This window comes from Lynx rufus, unplaced genomic scaffold (assembly GCF_022079265.1).
Source record: "Lynx rufus isolate CCGP_SWC_20201006 ecotype Redwood Valley unplaced genomic scaffold, mLynRuf1.p SCAF_15, whole genome shotgun sequence".
Taxonomy (NCBI): domain Eukaryota; kingdom Metazoa; phylum Chordata; class Mammalia; order Carnivora; family Felidae; genus Lynx; species Lynx rufus.
The window spans coordinates 37,357,744-37,377,220 of record NW_025814829.1 but is presented as its reverse complement, the minus strand read 5'-3'; the positions used below and the strand labels follow the sequence as shown (position 1 = coordinate 37,377,220).

The window sequence follows — 19,477 nt, the reverse complement described above, 5'->3', positions numbered from 1 at the left end:
CCCAACACCACCCATTCATCATCTCTCTGAGCCTCTCCCCTGTGGTCTGGGCTGCTGGACTATGGCTTTGCTCACCCAGACCAGCCCTTGCTGCTGCTGCCACGGCACCCTGACCCCTTGTTCCACTTCAGCTTTTCCCTCCCTCCTTGCCTCCTATCCTTGGCATCCAAGGCTCCTAAACTTAGCCTGTGCTTCTTTGGGGGAAGCAAGCCAGAGGGTAATGCAGGAGATGCCGTTGCGGTTGCCCTGATGGCAGTGGTGCTGGCCAGGGAGCAAGAGCTGGTGAGGGAGGAGGTTCCTCTCCTGTGGCCTCCACGACTCCCCAGTTAAGAGCCAGAAAAATCTTCCAGGCTCTTCAGGGCAAGGGGCGTAGACACAGGCCAGCTCCATCCCTCCACGGCTTAGAGAAAAGTGGGAAGGGGCAAGGGGAAGCAAAGCCATCCTCACGTCCCTTTTGCCGTGGGAATAACCCTCTGTGTTCTTGTATTTCCTTTCCCCAGCAAAGAGGCAAAACTATGGCAGTGCCCATCTTGCAAAGGGAAGTAAAGCAATCAGGCGCGTTCGACTGGTTTTCCTTGGGTCCTTTCCTTCGTCTTGTCCAATAATGCATGGTGTCCTTCTCTCTTCCTCCTCCCTCTTCCTCCCCCCCGGGCAGCACTGGCTTCCCAATTCGGTCCTGGTTTTCTCCGTGTGAGAGAAGAGCATGCATCGGAGGGGGGAGCAGCCTCTAGCACTTGTCGTCCTCTTCCGTGTCACTCAGGAGGTCGCTGACAGCCCCACACATCACACCTGGCCCGGGCCCCCCGCGCCTCCGCCGTCGATAGTGCCCATTGGGCATCTGCCAGCTGTGCCGCAGCGGTGGGGCCGAGCCGATGGTGTTGGAGCGGCCCAGGCTGGTGGCCACAGCTGCTTCGAAGGTGAGCGTCTCCTCCTCGCCACAGTCCGAGGCGTGGGAGTCTTCGTGCAGGGCCAGGTAGGGCTCGGAGATGTAGCGCTGTGGGGAGGCGTGCTGACCCTGCTGTGCGTGCTGACCCTGCTGTACGTGCCGGGAGCTGGAAGACTCCGCCAGGCCGGCCTCAGGGCTCTCCAGGGCTTGGGAGGCCAGCGGAGAGCCACCCTCGCTTCCATCAGCCGGTGGAGACATGCTCCCGGTGTGTCGAATCAGGGAGCTGTAGGAAAGGAGGGGCCGAGGCTTTGGTGGCACGGGCGGGAGCTGCCGGCGACTTCTTCTCGGAGTGCTGGTGTCAGAGATGGAGGGGATGGAGCTCTCACTCAGGGAACCCGTGCCCTGTGCAGTGGGACAGACATGGCATGTTAGACGGGGCTGGGCCTGATCCCTACTTGCGGCCCTGTTACAGCCCCTAACCCTTCTGACAGAGAGCCTGTGGAGTCTGGACTCTGGGGGAGGGAGGGCTGAGTTGGGGTCCCATCTGCAAGTCCCCTCCCCTAGGAATGCAGGGATTAACTGAGACTAAGGAGTCTCTGCCACATAGGCCAGGGCAGGTCCATTTAAACTGCAGCTGAGGCCTGAGACTCTGCACTTCTAACAAGCTCCCAGGTGCCGGACCATGCAACAAACACTTCAAGTAGCGAAGATCTGGAAGCTCTATATATGTTACAAGTGGCTCACCAAAGAAAGCCTTGGGACTTTTCAGAAAGACCACTTACAGGAAAGGTGAATGAATGCTCTAGGGCTGGTGTTTGGGAAATCCTTCTTGGGAAGTGGATCTGAAGGAATGGCAAACACCTTCCCTCCTCTTCACTTTTGCCTTCGAGTCTTCAGTGGCTTGCTGACGTTAACTCATCCACATGACCAGCTGCTTCCTCAGACCTTACGTGACCTGCTCACCTATTTATTCCCAAGGGTCCCTGAGCCCAGTGCCAGTAAACGGACCTTCTGGAAGGTGTTTCTCAAGGTATGTGTGACCCATGAGCCACCTGCTCAGAAACTCTTGGGGAAGAAGGGGTCCTTTCAACTGCAGACTTCTGGGTTTCCCTTTCTAGCTGGTCTCACTACTGAAGTAGAATGCTTTAGACCCCAAGGCTATGCTTTGGTGATTATGTTCTGCACTGAAATTTGAAAGCCACTACTCTAGAAGAAAGCTCTCCACTGCCTCTAAAAGTCTCTATTAGCCCCTCCTCCTCCCCTCTGCTCACTGCTGTTGACTGGATCTCCCATCTGGGCTCTGACACCCACGGTAGGGCTGGGAGGAGGAGAGCAGGGCTAGAGCATGTTTTCACATAGCTCGGGTAGTTGTTTTTTAGGCAAAGGATGGTGTTTCAACAATAGTCTGGAAGAAGAAGGTGGTCTTCTTGTGATGGCTGGAAGCTAGGTCAGTAAGGTTGAACTGATCCAACTTATAAATCCTGTGCTGAGGGATGAATCACCATTCTAACTAATACTTAGGATCATGTAACTGGTCAAAGAAATTTTTCTGGCTAAAGGTGATCTTTTCCTCCTAAATCTGGCTGAGACATTCATGCACGTATTTGTTGGGACTTTGTACCTCTGGGTTCTGAGGACTGAGATGATACCATTGTCTTTCTTGGGGGAACTATCTGGTTTTCTGTGAATTCCTATCCTTTGTAAGTACACAAGCATGAGTAGCTAACTTCTGCGCACAATGGATATAGTTTCCTGTGAAACCAAGGTCTGTGTGGGTGCCCATATTTTGCACCTAATGTTAACAGACCACTCCTCCCTATCTTTCTAGAGGCTCCACTTCCTCTCCATGCTCACCTGTCTGTTGGGGGTCTGTGACCTGCCCTCGCTGGGAGACCTGGACTCATGGCGCTCGGGGGACTCCCAGTCAGCCTGGGTCCCTCGCTCCTCTGAGTTGCAGCGGGAGACATCGGGAGAGAGAAGATGCTTTCGCTCTTTTGACCGTCCCCGCTCTCTGCCCCCTGAGCGGTGGGTGTCAGACTTGTGGCCTGGGAGAGAAGACAAAAGCATCTGATCACAACTCTACCCATACTGGCCTCTGAACATAAAGAGATGTCATATAGCCTGGGACTGAGCCCCTAAAGAACCCCAGCTTCTCCAGGCATGTCAGAGGCAGGAGGGAAAGGTCGGAAAACTACCCTTTGTGAAGAGGTAAGTGTGCAGACACATAGGCCAAAGGATGCAATTGGTTCTCTTCTGCTTCTGTTAACCCTAGACACAATTAAGATAGAATCTTTGCCAACACCCTGGCCCAGGAATTCTCTACGTCCTAAACATGGGTGTGTAACTTTTGGGGGGCAAGATGGCACCAGTAGAAGGGATGGAGGTCAAAGGGTTTCAGTCCCATTGAGGGCTTCTAGTCCCATTTCTGTGAATTACTGGCCCTATGCTACAGGCATGTCACTGCTTTTTAATATGTTTCCTCATCTAGCAAAACAGCGTTTGAAGTAGACTAATGATTTGCTAATGATTGTTATCAGTATGACCCTTTTCCTTAAAACAAAACAAAACAAAAAAAAAAACAAAAAATGAAACTCAAATACCTAAAACAATTCCAGGTAACACTATCGAAGTTGAAGCGGAGTTGGAGGTGAGAGCCCAGACCCTGCCAGGAATATATCAGAGGCCCCCTAGCAAACCCCCAGGGTTTTGCAGAAGGCCATTTGAAAATCTCAGTTTTTTTTATTATTGAAATATAACTGAAATACAAGGTTAAATTAGTTTCAGGTATACAACATAATTGCTTCAATAACGCTATACATTTTAATGATTTCTATAGCCCTACTCTGAAAGAAAGAAATTTCAGCCTTTAGGATGAATATAGAGGACTTCATTTTGGGTTAAGTCACAAAGGGAAGCCACTTCTGGTCATGAGTGTTCTTCCTTCCCTCACTCTCCTCAACCTGCATCCTTATCTGAATCCTGTTCCAGTGATTTTCAGTTCTTGCCAGAATTGGTCGTCAGGGCGGGAGCCTGAAAAGAGGTGAACAGTGAAGACCCCTTCACCTGAGTCAGAATTCAGGCGATGAGCTGACAGTCTCAGGGAAGAGTGGTAACTCCGGCGACGTGACTTGTAGGTGTTTTCACTGCTTCTCTCCATAGAGAATTCCTCCAACCATGAGGAATTTGAACGCTTATCCCGAATGGTGGAAAATGAGCGTCTCATGGAGCTAGGGTCTGTCACCACCTGGAAACATGAACCCCCCCCCCCAGAGGAACACAAAATCCGGATTAATTACTGGAAGGTTCTAAAATTAGGGAAGAAGTGAGATAGAAATTATTGAACATTGCAAAGCATAACTTCCCTTGAATCCCTCTTGCTCAGACCTGAGCTGAAGGAGGCTGTTCCAGAAAGTGTCTTATGCTATATTAACACAGATACTGAGACTTAACTAGGGTCTTTTCTTCGTGCTCAGGAAAGCAAGCAGCTGAGTATACAGGGTAAGCTTCCCATACAGCCATTTACCAGAAGAACTCAGCCAGGACCTGCAGTGAACCTTGGAATATGTGAAGGCAATTGTCAAAAAAAGTCTGCACCACACAAGAAGCACAGCTTTGCCTTTTATTGTTTCCCCTCGCCAGAGAAGGCCCTGCCATGTAGCCTGGGAGCTTAGGAGAGCCTGTCACTGGGCAGCATCTAAGATTGAACTGCTCTCTATCATGGGTTCCATCCTAGTCCCACCTTAAACTCTGGCATTTTTGATTTGCCACAGATGTTAAAACAGATCCACAAAAACTTCTTGTCTCTGTCAAAACTTGATGTGAGACAGACAGACAGAAAAAAAGCCAGGAAAACAGACAAATGAGGCGTGGCCTGCACTGGTTAGGACAGACGGTCCTGACACAGAGCTGTGTGTGTACATAATTGCATATGTGCTGGGGGAACCAGGAAAGGAGAAAAGGAAAAATACACAGGGAAAATCCTGTAAAATATTTCTTGCATGGCTGGTTGAGTCTTGAGAATGTTGATCCCATCCGGAAGGAGTTATACCATTTTGCTGGCTAGACTGTTATGGTTAGGGCTTCCTTGAAAACACACTGTGGAGGAGTAGGCTCTATTAAAGATGGCCCATGAGCCAGATTTTTCTTGTAGGGAAGGGATGGGGGCAAGTCAAGAGCTCACCTGATAATATCAGATGTTTTTTCATAACCCACCAATTCAATACAGCCCAGGATGCCACTGCATAGGGTAGGTGGTGATAGCTTTTTACCTGGGGATCCACAGTCAGGCGTGGCATAGAGGATGCCCTCCCAGATCCCGTATGCTCCTGGGTGTCCGAAGGAAGGTAGATGCCATGGTTAGAGGACTGCACGCTTTTTAATTCACTAACCTCTGGCTCCTGGAAATAAACACACAGCCACGCTTGTGGGACTTGGTTCCATCTCATTGCTTCTCACCTCCAGTGGATGATTCTGCCTCCTCCATAACAAAAATGGCTTTTAGAAGACAGACTTGCATCTTTATGATCTCAGTTGTATGTGTATATATGTGTCCATTTATGTATGCACATGTGGTATACCAGATGTCCCAAACAGAAAGCTCTACCTGGGATTAAAAGGTAAAGATTACCTTTCCTAGTCTAGTATTTATCACTTTTATTTACTACTAAGCAATGTTTCAGATTGTATAGCTCTGTAAAGTATTATGAGTCATAATACTTCTTAGATATGTGAAGTCTACTTTTTGAGAGTTGGTAGCGTTGGCTTCTTTAGATTAAAAGAATAAGCCTATTTATCAACTAAATAGAAACTACTGGGGCACCTGGGTGGCTCAGTCAGTTAAGCGTCCAACTCTTGGTTTTGGCTCAGGTCATGATCTCACAGTTCGTGAGTTTGAGCCCCGCTTCAGGCTCTGAGCTGTTGGTAGGGAGCCTGCTTCAGATTCCCTCTCTCTCGGGCCCTCCCCTGCTTGTACTCTCTTTCTCTCTCAAAATAAATAGATAAAATTAAGAAAAATAAACAAATAGAAATTCCTACTCTAAGGAAAGTCACCAATTTCTGGTGTCAAATATATCATCTCAAACCTTAAGACATGATTTTGTGAGCTGAGAGCTTTCCTAAGATTGAAACCATTTGAAAAATGTGGTAGGTGATGCTGTCAGGGATGCTCTAAGCTAGCAGAGTCCAATATAATCCAAACTACTATGTAATTTTAAATTTCCTAGTAACTACATTTAAAAGAGTAGTTTTATCAAACTGTGTTTTTTTAATCCAATATATCCAAATATTCTCATGTCAACATGTAATCAATCTAAAAAATGAAGATATTTCACATTTTTTTTTTTTTTGCACCAAGTCTACCTATCGCACATCTCAGTCTGGACTAGTACATTTCAAATGTTCAACTGCCACATGTGGGTAATAGCTGTTATACTGGCCTGTGCCACTCTAGAGAATTAGAGATTTCCAATCCACCCTTCTAAGTCTCTGTGCAACTTTTTTTGTTATTTTCCTGGCTAAAGAATGTTAGTTTGGCAAGTGTACGTGATCTATACAGATAGCTACTGTCATTGCATAAAGGGTAGGGCTGCCTTGGAAATGTTTACATGGCCACCAAAGAGACCTAGAAATATCCTGGACATCTGGAGATTATAAACCAGAAAAAAAAAGCTATTTTATATTTAGGAAATTATACCTTAACAACCTAGTTGTCTGAATAGGGCACTGCTGAAGGAAGCGTGCCCAAGACCCTGTGGCTGGGTGGTTACTGGGGTGAATGGGAGAACTGCCTTCCTAGGACATGTGATATGTGCACTTGAGGGAATTATAGTGTTTGTAGTACATGCTTTATAAAGCACACAGGTCCGACTTGAAACAGACGTGGTAACAACACTACAGGCTGTGGGGTGTGAGAGGTAGTGTAAGACACACGCACAAATCATGGCCACGCCTCTGGACGTGGAGCGGGGGGCCCCAAGGGATGGGCAGGAGTACACAGTGGTGAGAGTATAGCACGGGCTGACACCTGAACTGAATTACAGACACCAGTACTGACAATGAGATGAACACATATCCAAAAAGTCCTGGCACTACGGCTCAGCCCTGGGGAACCCACAGAAATAATGATGTAATAAAGAAAGCCTCCCTGTGAAAGAAAGGACACATTATTGAGATTTTCCCAGCCAGACGCATCATGAGGCAGACAAGCTGTAAAATGCTGAGAGGCACTTTTAAGAATCAAACTATCTGTACCAATTAGTCCATGGTACTAAATTCCTCACAAAGAAAGGCAGGAAATTCGTTCAAGGCTTCCTGCCTACCTTACCAAGAACACCTAAGGCACTCATACCATGCGAGGGTCTGGTCTAGCTGTCTCCCAAACACAGCGACGCAGAATTCCCTGTCTCTGCAGTCACTGGAGACGGAATCACCCATTTGAGCTACCAAAGGGTTTTGCCCTGCTCTGAGGGTACTCATGCCAGCAGACATGCACTCCATAAACAGATCAGTCCCACATTTCACCCACATCATCCATCTAGGATGGCTCTGAGGTGCACGGTAGCAGTGGAGAGGGGTCAGGAGAGAAGGGGAGAGAAAAAACAGATGAATTATAATCAAAATGGCATAGAACTTACTATAAGCTGTCTATATGGATTTTTGCAAATGTTGGGTTTTGTCTTTTTCTTCCCAGGCCAATGAACACTTGGGGTTTAATTCTAAGCTCAGGAAGGAACCTGATCTGATGACTCCTGAACTAAGGATAATGGTAAAGTCTATTATCATTGGAAATCCCATGTTAGCTTTGTATTAGCAAAATCTAAAGGTCAGTGTGCCCCCTCTTCTCCAAGCTTAAACTTGACTCAAGAGGTTTCTCAGGAATTTTATCATTTATGCTAATAAAAAACTATAGGCTTGGGGCACCTGGGTGGCTCATGTGGTTAAGCGTCCGACTTTGGCTCAGGTCATGACCTCACACATGAGGGTTTGAGCCCCGCATCGGGCTCTGTGCTGACAGCTCAGAGCCTGAAGCCTGCTTTGGATTCTGTGTCTCCATCTCTCTTGTCTTTACCCCGTTTTCACTCTGTCTCTCAAACATTAAAACAAAAACAAAACTCTAGGCTTATGGGAAGGATTTTAGGGACCTCTTAGAATGTACTTGGCTGGTAGAATTGTGACCCAAAGGGACACACAGAAAAGAGGTAAGAGATTGTTTTGTAACTCTTGGCTGACAGCCAGTCACTCACACGTGCTCCCCTGAGTGATCCAGGAGCAGGGCGTCTCCCAAGGGCTGGCGTAGGGTATTCCTGTGTTCCCAGAAGCAGTACCTGGCTACACTAAGCTGTCCATTTGGTGCCACTCATCCTGACGGTCCATCCTAAGGCCCCATATCCAAGGCAAGATTTTGACTCTTGCTTCTACATTTGCTGCTTACAGGCATAAGTTAAGAAGGTTTGGCCTGAAGCAGTGTAAGTTCCTGCAGCAGGTAAGGGGCCTCTGGGATTGTAAAAATCTGCAGAGGAAGCATTTGTCACAGAACATCAGAAATTCAGCTATGAAAGGAGAGACAGCAGGAAACTCCTGGGGTAACTAACTGGCAGGACTACTGGAAAGGGTTTTCCTGATAAACCATAGCTATGAAATAAAATTTGGAAATGAGAATGGGAGGGATCAGGAAACCAAGGAAAGATTTTTGAGGTCATGTAACTCATTCATTCACCAGAGACTGCTGTTCCTGAAACTGTCCATCATCGGCTGGGTCCATACAAGCCAACTGGAATATTTCCTGGGGGGAGAGCGGACTCATCGAAGGGTATCCACTACGGCCACTCCTGAAAAGCAATGGCAAAGTAGGAGGTAATGTGTACATGAGAGAAAAAGAGAGAAAGCCATGTCATAGGCACCACTATTAATTCCCACCCCAGACAAGACTTCCTTCCCACCAAAGGTAACACCCTTTAATACTGGCTGGCTTGTAAGCCTGGTAACTGACAGGCAGCTGGACCCTAGAATTAAAAAGTAAAAAAAAAAAAAAAAAAAAAAAAAAAGCAAAAGCATTGGAAAGGAGTGGAAAGGAGAAACCACTGTTTTCAACCTGTGTTGGGAACCATTCAGTATTCTGCTGGTGACTGGTGTATCTGTGACAAATGACATTATTTGTCACACTCAGCCATATGGAAGACCAATGCTGGATTGCAAACCTGTTTCTGCTCAGTTTCTCCCTTCAGCAGAAAAAAATGCCATAGTTTAAACAGAGAACAATTTGTTTAAATATTAAGCAGTCATGGTCTTTTAAAAAATTTCCTCCAGTTTCAGTAGAAATATGGTTTTATTGTGCCAACATCCCTGGCCAAACTAAACAATTCAATGCTATGAACATTTATTGAAGGACGACTGTGCCAGACATAGTATCTGTTGGTTTATGAACGTGTGGAGTGATCTCAGAGGTGCTGGTGAGGAGGTGGTAACTTCTGGGTTGATGGCTATGTAGGGGGATGCTTGAATGGTGATGAGGTAAGAGGCCTCTGAATGAAAGGTATGGACAGCTGTCCCTGTGTGCCTGATATTAAACCACTGTTGGGTACCTGTGGACACTCTTAGCCAATGGGATCCACGGGGCAGGTTAGGAGAAAAAGAGATAGCCAGTCTTTCCTGAGAAGATAGCTGCTATAAAATAACAGGTGCCCTCTGACCTACTCAAGGATGCAGAGTGGGCTTCCTGATCGTGGGAAGAAGGAAAGTGGTCAGGGGCTGGGCCGCAGCTCTCAGTAATGGTGGAGCTGGCAGGGGGAGATGGGTCTACCATCTTACGCTCGAGGAACAGCCCTTTCATGGTTGAGTCTACTGTACTCATGAATGCATCCACTGGAAAATTTGAGGCATAAACAAGGGGTTCCAGTTACTTAAAAATAATCCATAGGCACAATCTTACCTTGACTTGGATCACAAGGAGAGATCTGAAGAGCACAGAGTCACCCCCCGTCTGGCCCCTTGCTGCCGGGAGGAGGTTTGCTGAATTTTCACAACTGATACAGAGTGATCTGATATTTAAATGACCTGCTTACATGTTACTCATCTTTCTCAGTGTGTCTTCTCCTGAGAACCACTAGGAGTAGGATAGGCACTGCTGTATGAGGAATCACAGAATCCCTAATAGGTAGAGAGGACCCTTGGAATCACTGAACAACCTCAGAGTTGACTAACTTCAACCGAGAGTTGGCTTCCTACTTTATCCTAACGGTGAGAAGACAGACAAGGTTTTTAAAGTCTGGAACATGGCTGCTCATGATCTAGTTCCTATTTTTCCAGCTTCCTCTTGCCCTTCACCCCCCGCTGCTGAATTTCATTCTCTTAAGTTCACTGAATGTGCCCACCCGGCTTCTTTCTGCCTCAAGATGTTAATACAGGCTGTTCCCAGAGAACAGAATGCTTCTCTCCAACTCCTCTGCCCTCCACAAACTCTGTTCATGTTACTTTGAGTTCATCCTTCAAAATTCACTTTGTTAAGTAAATGCTCTCTGATCTCTCCCTCTGCCGGAACTGGCAGGTCCCCTTTTCACATGGACTCAGATTCTGCCACACTGTTTTCTTCCTATACAAATGACTGAAAATGACAGCTTTTCTTCTTTCCAATAATTGTGTTTCATGACTGGCTTCCCACCAGGTGTAAGCTCAGTAAGGGCAGAAGGTACGGAGGGACCAATGTCCCCCTCTCAGGACATGTGCCAACATCGATCCCAAAGGCTCCTGCCAGAAACTTGGGGGTCATCTTTTATTTTTCCCCTCTCCTTTACTCCCTGAGGCAAATCAATCACCAACTCTCATCCAGTCTCCCTACTGATAATATTTCAAGTCTTTGCATCTCTCCCCATCTCCCTCTTGTTAGTCTAAGGAACAGTCATTAATAATTTACACAATTGCAGTCACATACCAAAAGCAGTACTGTCTCTCAAACTCCTCCCCTCTGATCCAAGCCCACACTGGATTCAAGAATGATCTTTGAAAAGTTCAAGTCTGATCATGTCACACTGATGAGTAAAACCCCACTCCCGTATCCCATTTATAATGCTCCCATGTGCTGGCCCCAGTGGAGTTCGTCACCTGCTGCCTCACTGAGCTCTCTGTGCTCCAGCCAGCCATCAGGCTCCTGAAGCTTATCACCTTCTCCCTTCTCTTGAAGAACATGCCTCTGAGTCTCACTTAAACATTACTTCCGCAGAGAGACTTCCCTGACCCCCCGACCAGGTGTGCTGCTTCCCTCCTGTGGTATTCCAATAGGCGACCCTTCTCCATTAGAACTTTCATCACTTGTGTAAATTTCTTTTTCAGGATTTGTCTCCATGGGGACTGTGATCATGTTGACTGGTAAATACTTAGTGCCTGAGCCAGCTTTTCCATCATATTGGGTTTTAATAAATATTGGTCAAATCAATGAGTAAATGAATCAATAAACACAGAAAGAAGTTGGACTGATGCCATGTGGGAGTTATGTAGAGCAAAATGTTTCGGTGAGAGAGGTCTAGGTAGAAGGGTGGCCTCCTTTCTAAGCCAAGGACTCTTGAAAAATGCTGCACACCCTTCCACTGGGAAGGTTCCACTGCTCCAGGCATACCTCCTTCCCGCACAGATCAAAGATAAACATCTGCCGGTTTTGTGTAGACAGGAGAATCCATACCTTGCTACCTCATCACATCAAATATTTGTAAAAATGAGCAATTGCCTTGGTCATGGTGTTGGTCCTTTGCTTCTCTTGTAAATGTGTTGGATTATGACCTTTGAAATCAATGTTTTTCAAAAACAGGCGTCCAACACCACAGGCAGAAAGGAACTCATGGTGAGAGACTCCAAATGGCTTTCATTCCCCTGATGATTCCTAAAGTTGTGATATTTAGTGATTATTGGCTCCATGAGAACCAGGGCTGGGTTAAACCCAACAACAAAACCTCATTTACATGGGGTAGAGGAATTTCTGCCCTTTGGGTACTCGTACATGCTTGTTGAGGAGAGAAAAACCATGTTATAATGAGATAGGGATGGTATAATAAAGCATTTATGACTAACACGTAGGGGCTAAGACTTGCAACTCAGAAGAGTTGACAAATTCCTTAACTGAGGTTTTGTTTCTGCTTCCAATATACACATTTTTTTTTTCTTTTTGTGCCTGATCTAAGGTTGCTTTTGTTCATTACAGATAGCACCGTAGTGGGAATACTCTAGAGGTTAGGAATAACAAACTTAAATTCCAGTTCAGCTTCGGCAACTAATTTAATGGCCAATTTCTTATTTGTTTGAATGATGACACTAACTTATGCCCTTTGTCCATTCCCAGTGCTGTCTCTTAAAGCTGGCCACAATACCAAATATGCATTGTCTGCCTTTTATTACCCCTGCTGAATAACCATTTTAAAATAAAAATTGTAATGGGGCACCTGGGTGGCTCAGTCGGTCAGGTGTCCAACTTCCTTTGTGAGTTTGGGCCCCACATCGGGCTCAGCGCTGACAGCTTGGATCCTGCTTCAGATTCTGTGTCTCCCTCTCTGCCCCTCCCCCACTTGCACTCTGTCTCTTTCTATCAAAAATAAACATTAAAAAAATTAAATACATAAATAAAAATAAAAAATGTCTTCACCTCAGAGAAAGGGTCATTTGGCTCAGACTATTATTTCTGGGGCATTTCTGGGCCTGCACAATGGCATGGGTGACAGGATGCAAACAGGGCAGCTGTGGACCCATTGGTTATACTCACAAGCCTGAGACAGGGTCCTGCTGGAGATAAGGCAGGGCTTTGGCATTAGCAATGATCTCCTGAGGCAGAGATGAAGGCTCCATGCGCTGGAACATGGGTGCGTTTTTCTGTGTTAAAAGTAGGAAAAAGGAACTCATATGACCCTGGGGTGTGTTGGTGGAGTGGGGAATACAATTTACTTGGGTAAGATAGGAACATGCCTGATACTCTGATCCACTGGGTTTCTAATCCCCACAACTAGAAAGTTCCTGGACGCTGCACCCCTACCTCTGCTTCTAAGCACTTGCAGGGCACTGTGCCCCAGCTATGCACAGGCCCGGCCCTATAGGGAGTCATGTGACTCCTCACGGCCCACCCACCTCCCATACTGTCAGTGACCCTCACCTGTTCCTCCAGCTGCTGCCTCTGCTTCTTCACCTTACTCTGTTTATAGTAGTCCATGATCATCATTGCTGCATAGATTTTGCCCACAGTCAGGTCAGAGGCTAAAAACACAAATGTGGCATGGAAGGGAACAGGGAGAAGACAGGTGGCAGAGAGTGAGGATACCTCACAAGCTTCCCCATTCTTTGAACCAGGTTTGCTCCCTCAGCCATCCACCTAGCCAGTATTTATTGAGAGCTCCACATGCACCAGACCCTGAGGATGCAAAGTGACTAGGTTGCATATCCATCTTTGGGAGCTTCCATAGCCACCCAGTGAGAGTAGGGGTACTGATGAGAAACCACATGTGAGTAAGCATCACCTCCACTGGTCTAGATTTCCATGTCTAAGTAATGGCACCCTATTCCCACCTGCATGAGGGTTTGCTGAACAGTATTATGGGTAGGGAGAGAGCTGTGCACCCAAGAAGTTTCACCCACGACTACAGTGACCTATCTTGAGAAAATGTTTTCAATTCATGCCAAAGGGATTAAGGAGTGGGAGATTTGGGTTTCCTAAGAATAAAAGAGCAACCTTCCCTTATCTCCTTGATCCCTCAGTGTTCTAAAAGATGTGGCCTTGGTATGCTGAGCTCAAAGTGACAACGATACCCAGGAGGAGACCCACACCTTTGGGCATGGGCACGAGCAGATCTAGCATCTTCTGGGATAGGTGAGGCCAGATGGCCAGGGTCTCCTTTTGTAGTTCTGAGTCTAGCTGCTGTCTGTCTGCACCACCTAGAATAAAATAAACGTCAATAAATAAGAAAGACATACAAATAACCAGTACCCAGGGAGCAGGTGGGGGGAGGAGCTGAATCAGCATGGCACCTCATAGTCTCAGAGGAGATCTTGGCACTTCGTGACAGTGGATCTTGTAATACCATGTCTTTCTGCTGAAGAAGCAGAACACATTTTGGCTCCCATTTTTAGTGACTCAGGGATATCCTGCCACAAGATCTGAGGCCCCAACACCAAGATCAGCTTCCTCATTCATTTGAAATACCTCCCACGTGCTTAATATATCAGAGGGAAAGATGAAAAGAGCCACACGGAGCCTCCCCTGACTCATTATACATACATCAATTCTTCCGGCAACTATGACTCCATAGTCTGAGTGACCTGATTTTAAGAAGGATTTGGATCAGGCAAGAGCAGGAAGGCTGGATGCCCATCTGGAAGTAATAAACCTTTTTTCTCCTAAATCACTGAACCGGAAATCAAGAAGAGCAAAGAACGGCCCTGATGGTATCTGCCACAAACCTTCCAGAGCATTAGAGATACCACATAAGAAACAAAAAGAACAAAATTAAAACTCATTTGTTCAATAAACAAGTATTTCTAAGATGCCTACTATGTGCCATCCACTGAAGACCACATCCTGGTAAAGCTGAAAGGAGGCTTAGAGATTGTCAGACCAGTCATTTATTTTCCAGGAAGAAATGGCAGGCATTATAGTGATTGGGTCAGAGGTGAAACTAGGACCCTGATAGTTGATTTTCAGATCATGACATTGTCAGATGGATGCAATGTTCAAACAGCTCTGTCCCATGCCACCTTGGGTGAGTCGTTCCAGAGTCCCATTTTCCTTTCCTGGCTTACCTTTGGCGATTTTGATGTCCAGTGCTGTCCGTATCAGAGCCATGAGTGTGGAGGTGAAGTGGACTGTCATGTCCTCAGCTACTGGCATATTCATCAGGACCAACCTCTGTGCGAAAGAGAGAAAAGAAAGAGCAGGAGGGAAAAAAATATCGAAAGAAACCTTGGTGAGAAGAGAAGAAAAGTGTGGAGGTCAATGCTGAGACAAAAAAGAAGGGCAAGGATTCCCCATCCCCGGTCCCACCTCCTCTCCCTGCTTCTCACTTATGGCTCATTTGCTGCTGTTTAGTTTAGTTCCCCACCCCCCCCCCCCACTAGAGAATGTTGCCAAATTCCAAAAGAAGGAGGACTAATCATTCTTGAGGACTCCTCCATGGTCCTAAGAATGTCTTTAATAGGGATGGAAAGTGATTTCTAAAAGAAGTGGCTCAGAGAAAGGAGTCAGCTCTGGGAGGTGGCTCCATTCCCTGATGCAAGGCTGCTCTCTCTTTCCCCTTGTCCCATGGATACCCCCAAAACTCACATGGAAAGGTAGTGATGGGAGAGATTTTGCTTTGCTTATCTGTTGAAATATGCATCCTGATGCCCCCCTTTTTGAGTCTTTAAAAGGTGAAATTTGCCAGCACGTGATTGAACATGCATAAGTCCAACTTATCCAAAGGTGGATGAGGTGGAGCAGGATGGAAGAGGAGGAGAGTGCAAACAGGGTACAGGGGAAGAAAGCTGGGAACAGCAGAGGAGAGAGAATGAGAGAAGGGTGACCAAGGCAGGAGCAGAGTGGGCAGGCCTTGTTCCCCTCACCCAAAAGAAGGGATCAAACTGAAATGGCCAAATCCACTTTCCAGAGAGTATATTGCTTTTGGAATCCTTTAACTTTTCCTCCAGTCCCCACGCCCCTTCAACCCGCCAAGCTTCATCCCCGACATTCAAAAAACTCAAGGCCACATTCTACCACCTGGTACTTTGGGATGTGGCCATCATGAGCAAAAAGGATGCCAGCCCATAAGCTGCACATGAAGAGCCATGTACTGGGCCCTCAAGGGCCCTGTTCCAAGGAGATGCTCTCTGGAGCTGTACAAGTTGGAGGCAGCAGCAGCAGCAGGTCCTCTGGCAGAACCACCAGCCTAGCAGGGAGGGACATGTCTCTTCCCAAGGCAGGATCTCTAATGCTCCAGTGGAACATCTGGCCTAATGTGATTCTACAGACATGGTGTCTTAGAGTGTAAAGTCAGTTTCTTGTTTGTATCTGAGTTCCATCTCTCTCCCACTTCCTTAAGCTTCTAGAGAAGTGGCCACATTGCTGTGGTATATTCCTAGATGAAAGAGCTCCAGAGTTCTGGGTCAGTCTAAACACCAAACAGTAACTATTACTAATGGGTGGAGAAAAAAAAATCAGGCCCCAAAGCTCTGAGTACCCTAATGGCGGGTGACTTCCAATGTATGCTGCTGTTCTGAGCAAGCCATGGGGAATCCACCCATAACTCCAGGGCCAGCCCCCAAATCAGTCATGCCAATAATGCAAATCTAATGCTGAGTACAACTTGTGCCCAATGTGACCTTTTCCCTTGTACTGACAAGAGAACCGGGCAGCTGGGCTGGTGGGGGAAGGGGCCTGGATCCTTCATCATGTATCCTAGAAGTCGCGTTCTTCTTTTTTTTCTAATACCTAGAAGGAACCATGCCACAGTTCCTTCCTATATCAAAGAAGAAGACATTCATTAAGGGTTTGCCTCTCTCCTAAAAATTTGAACCATGTTTAGACAAATTTCTGCATCATTTCCTCAGCTTATCTGATTGGAGGTTTTTTCTAGGCTCTGATAGCAGTTTTGCTGTTCGCTTCCTTCTTGCCCATATATGCTATCCTGCAGGCCACCACTCTGCCTCCTCTGAGCAAACACGCTACTTAACACTTCCTTTCTAGTCATCTGCTCACAAGAAGCCACACGCTTGGAGACACGCAGAAGAACACATAACAAGCCCCACGGTGAAGACTCTTGCCAATCATTCCTCATATTGTTTCGGGACTCCATACTTCCAGGAACCTTCCTTGCCCTTTGACCTCATCATTCCTTTTCCCCTTGGTTCCCTCCTCCGCCTCCCCGGCCCAGCTTCCTCCCCATGTTCTGGCCTCCCTCCTGTTGGTCTCTAGCCCAGAACAAAGGAAGGGATGGTCTACCTTATATGCCACTTTGGAGGGACATCTCTTGCCGAGGCCTAGCGGTGGTGACATGAGAGTCAGCATTTCATACATCTCAGTGTAATGGATGCGGCCACTGCTCATGGAGGGGTGGTAAGTGGAGACGGGGTGGGTGGGCAGGGCAGGGAAGGAAGTGAGGAGAAGGATGCAGACCAGGAGGAAAGGAGAACAGGCATTCCCAGAGAGCCAAAACAAAACAAACAAAATAATACAGAGAACAGGAGAAGAGAAACAAAACAAAATGGACAAACAGAAAAAGAATAGGAAACCTGTTAATCGAGGCAAATCATACACGGGACTCCATCCTGGTGCGGATTTATATCACGCCCCACACAGACCCGGGAACGTTGGTGGCAACCTCTGGTCCCCCTGACTCTGCTGCGTAGTCATGGGGACGCGTTTTCTCCTCGTGGTCGATTGTTACCTACTTCGCTACTCACTCTATCCATCCTCCATACAACACAAGCCTGTTTTCAATTCCCAGGGCTGTGTGCGAGCGGTATAAAACGGATAGACGGTGCTCCAGCCACGGGTTAGGATTTCTGGCCCCGGCTGGGACGGGGCCCCGACCTGCATGTCAGGCCCTTCTCCTCCTCTGAACCCACAGGCGGAACATCGTGTATCCCCCTCTGTGGTGTGTGTGCGAAAGGAGGCGGCAACTTGCACTGAAAGTGGCGCGCTACTTTTCGGAGCCGGCCGGTTGCTTCCACCTGGCTCTGCGGGGAAGAGTGCTCTCTACTCCGGGCATGCCCCAGGGCGATGGCATGCTGGGGACAGAAGAGACCAAACCAGGAGGAGGAAGAGCATCTCGCATGCCATGCTGCCCTCCCGGCTCTCCCCACATGCGGCTGCAGGTTTCACCGGGGCGGAGTTTAAAGAGTCTCAGCAGAGGCAGCTGTTTGGCCTCCTGAGTACAGGAATCACTGTGTCACCACCCCACGCCAGCTCCTTCCCATTGTCCCGGCTGACATCTTCCTGGGCCTAAGTCTTCTGCCAGCTGCCGGACTGAGCTACGCCCAGAGAGCCCACCCTTCTCTCCTGCGGCACCAGGAGATGCTTCCTTAGCTAGCGGGTTTGGCCTCGGACGGTGGCTTGGCAGAGCCGCTCCTGTTCCAGTTCCCAGGGTCTGGCAGAGTTGAAGAGGGGGTCCTGTGTGCCCCTGAGCAATGTCCTTGGTCTCACAAACAAGCAGTGATGTCGCAGTTATGACAGGCCCCCTCGATCCCCTCAACGCTACACATAAGACCCCTAAGGCAAGAAATCTGCTCGGGAGCCTCCGCTGCCCTACCGAGACCTTCGCAGACCCCCTGAGCTACTGCATTCTTCTACACACCCCAAGTCTACCCTCTCTTACCACTCTCACCTCCTGCCCTGATTCATTATGGTTTCTCCCCTCCTTTCTGTCCTCAGGCTTTTACAATCCTTTCTGACCAAACTATCCAGGGGCTGGAGAATGGGCGGAGGTAGGGACAACTAGAGTCACATTTTGCTACATTGCACATGGGAGGATGCTGCTGCTTTTCACCAAAAGGAGGTTCTCTGTTCTCCAGTGAAGACGTCTGCATTCTCTGGAGGACGGGGAGGTCCTTCTGGTGAAATCTACAGATTAAGATGGAGTGGGGAGAGGGAGAGAGACAGAGTGTGTGTGTGTGTGTGTTTGTGTGTGCGTACACATGACTGAGTGTGTGCATGTGCAGAAAAGTGAGAGAGGTCAAATCAGCCTTCCATATCAAGTCCTTTTTTCTGCCTTCCCCCCAAAATGTGCCCTTCTTCCTTCTGTAACAGCTGCTGGTTCTGGGAGTGTTTGGACCTCTTTAAACTCAAAGGAAAGCAACATGAAGGTTCCCTCATGTGGCGCAGCGGTGGTGGAGCAGAACGGAGAGGTGGGTTCGAAGTGGCACCCCACCGCCGGTCATGGCTGGGGACTGGGAGGCAAACCTTGCAAGCCACCCTGTAGGGGCAGTTCTCTCCCAGGCCCAGAGGCGGCGAGATCACCCGCACTAATTTGTACATATCCTTATACGGGATCCTGCCGCTGTAAAGGAAGCACAGGTGGGTTAATAGGACACTCAGAGAAGGGTGGGGAAGACAGGACAGTTTAGCCATGATGTTGAGGGCTGGAAGACGGAGAGCAGCTTTTTCCCTCCGGCCTGGTAAAACCCAACCAGGAGAGACTGAGAGCAGTGAGCCTCAGAGAACCATCACCTTGCTGAACTGTACCGCCCCCAATTTTCTAAGGAAATCAGAACCTGTCCAGTGCCCAGAGGGGCTGCTGCATGACCAAGAACACCCCGAGACACCTATCTGGCCCACACTTCGTCAGATGCAGAAAATGGACTCTGGCTCGAGCCAGTCCTTGAAGAGCACAGCCTGAGAGTTCACACAAATGCCTCTGACAGCTGTCAAGAGCAGATGCCAGGCTGCCGTGAAGTGGACTGCCCAACTGTTTGCTTTTCGCAGACATTGATTACAGTCAGTTACTCAGACCCGCTTGTCAGGGGCAGTGGGAAGTCAGCATCTTTCCGCAGACTGTGAGAGACAAATTTCCCATTAGGCTAATTAGCAAGGAGCTCAGTTGGCACAAGGGAATTTGCAAAGGGCTTTGCTTCTCTTGGTGGCAGATTGTTCCTGAG

General features: G+C 47.8%; 1 protein-coding gene across 3 annotated transcripts in view; it reads right to left on the bottom strand.

Annotated features, from left to right (window-relative positions):
• Nucleotides 1-727: 727 nt before the first annotated feature.
• The window catches only part of CACNA1E (calcium voltage-gated channel subunit alpha1 E), a 310,524-nt gene continuing 291,774 nt past the window's right edge, over nt 728-19,477 (bottom strand). For 2 of the 3 annotated variants that reach the window (XM_047077295.1, XM_047077296.1), the window contains 9 exons: nt 16,824-16,920; nt 14,651-14,756; nt 13,679-13,786; nt 13,011-13,111; nt 12,627-12,733; nt 8,601-8,712; nt 3,950-4,130; nt 2,741-2,931; nt 728-1,288 (listed from right to left, as the gene is read on the bottom strand). In XM_047077295.1, the coding sequence (XP_046933251.1) occupies nt 728-1,288; nt 2,741-2,931; nt 3,950-4,130; nt 8,601-8,712; nt 12,627-12,733; nt 13,011-13,111; nt 13,679-13,786; nt 14,651-14,756; nt 16,824-16,920 (1,564 nt within the window). Of the gene's footprint in view, nt 1,289-2,740; nt 2,932-3,949; nt 4,131-5,154; nt 5,284-8,600; nt 8,713-12,626; nt 12,734-13,010; nt 13,112-13,678; nt 13,787-14,650; nt 14,757-16,823; nt 16,921-19,477 lie in introns of all 3 variants that reach the window. The other variant, XM_047077294.1, reaches the window with a different exon arrangement.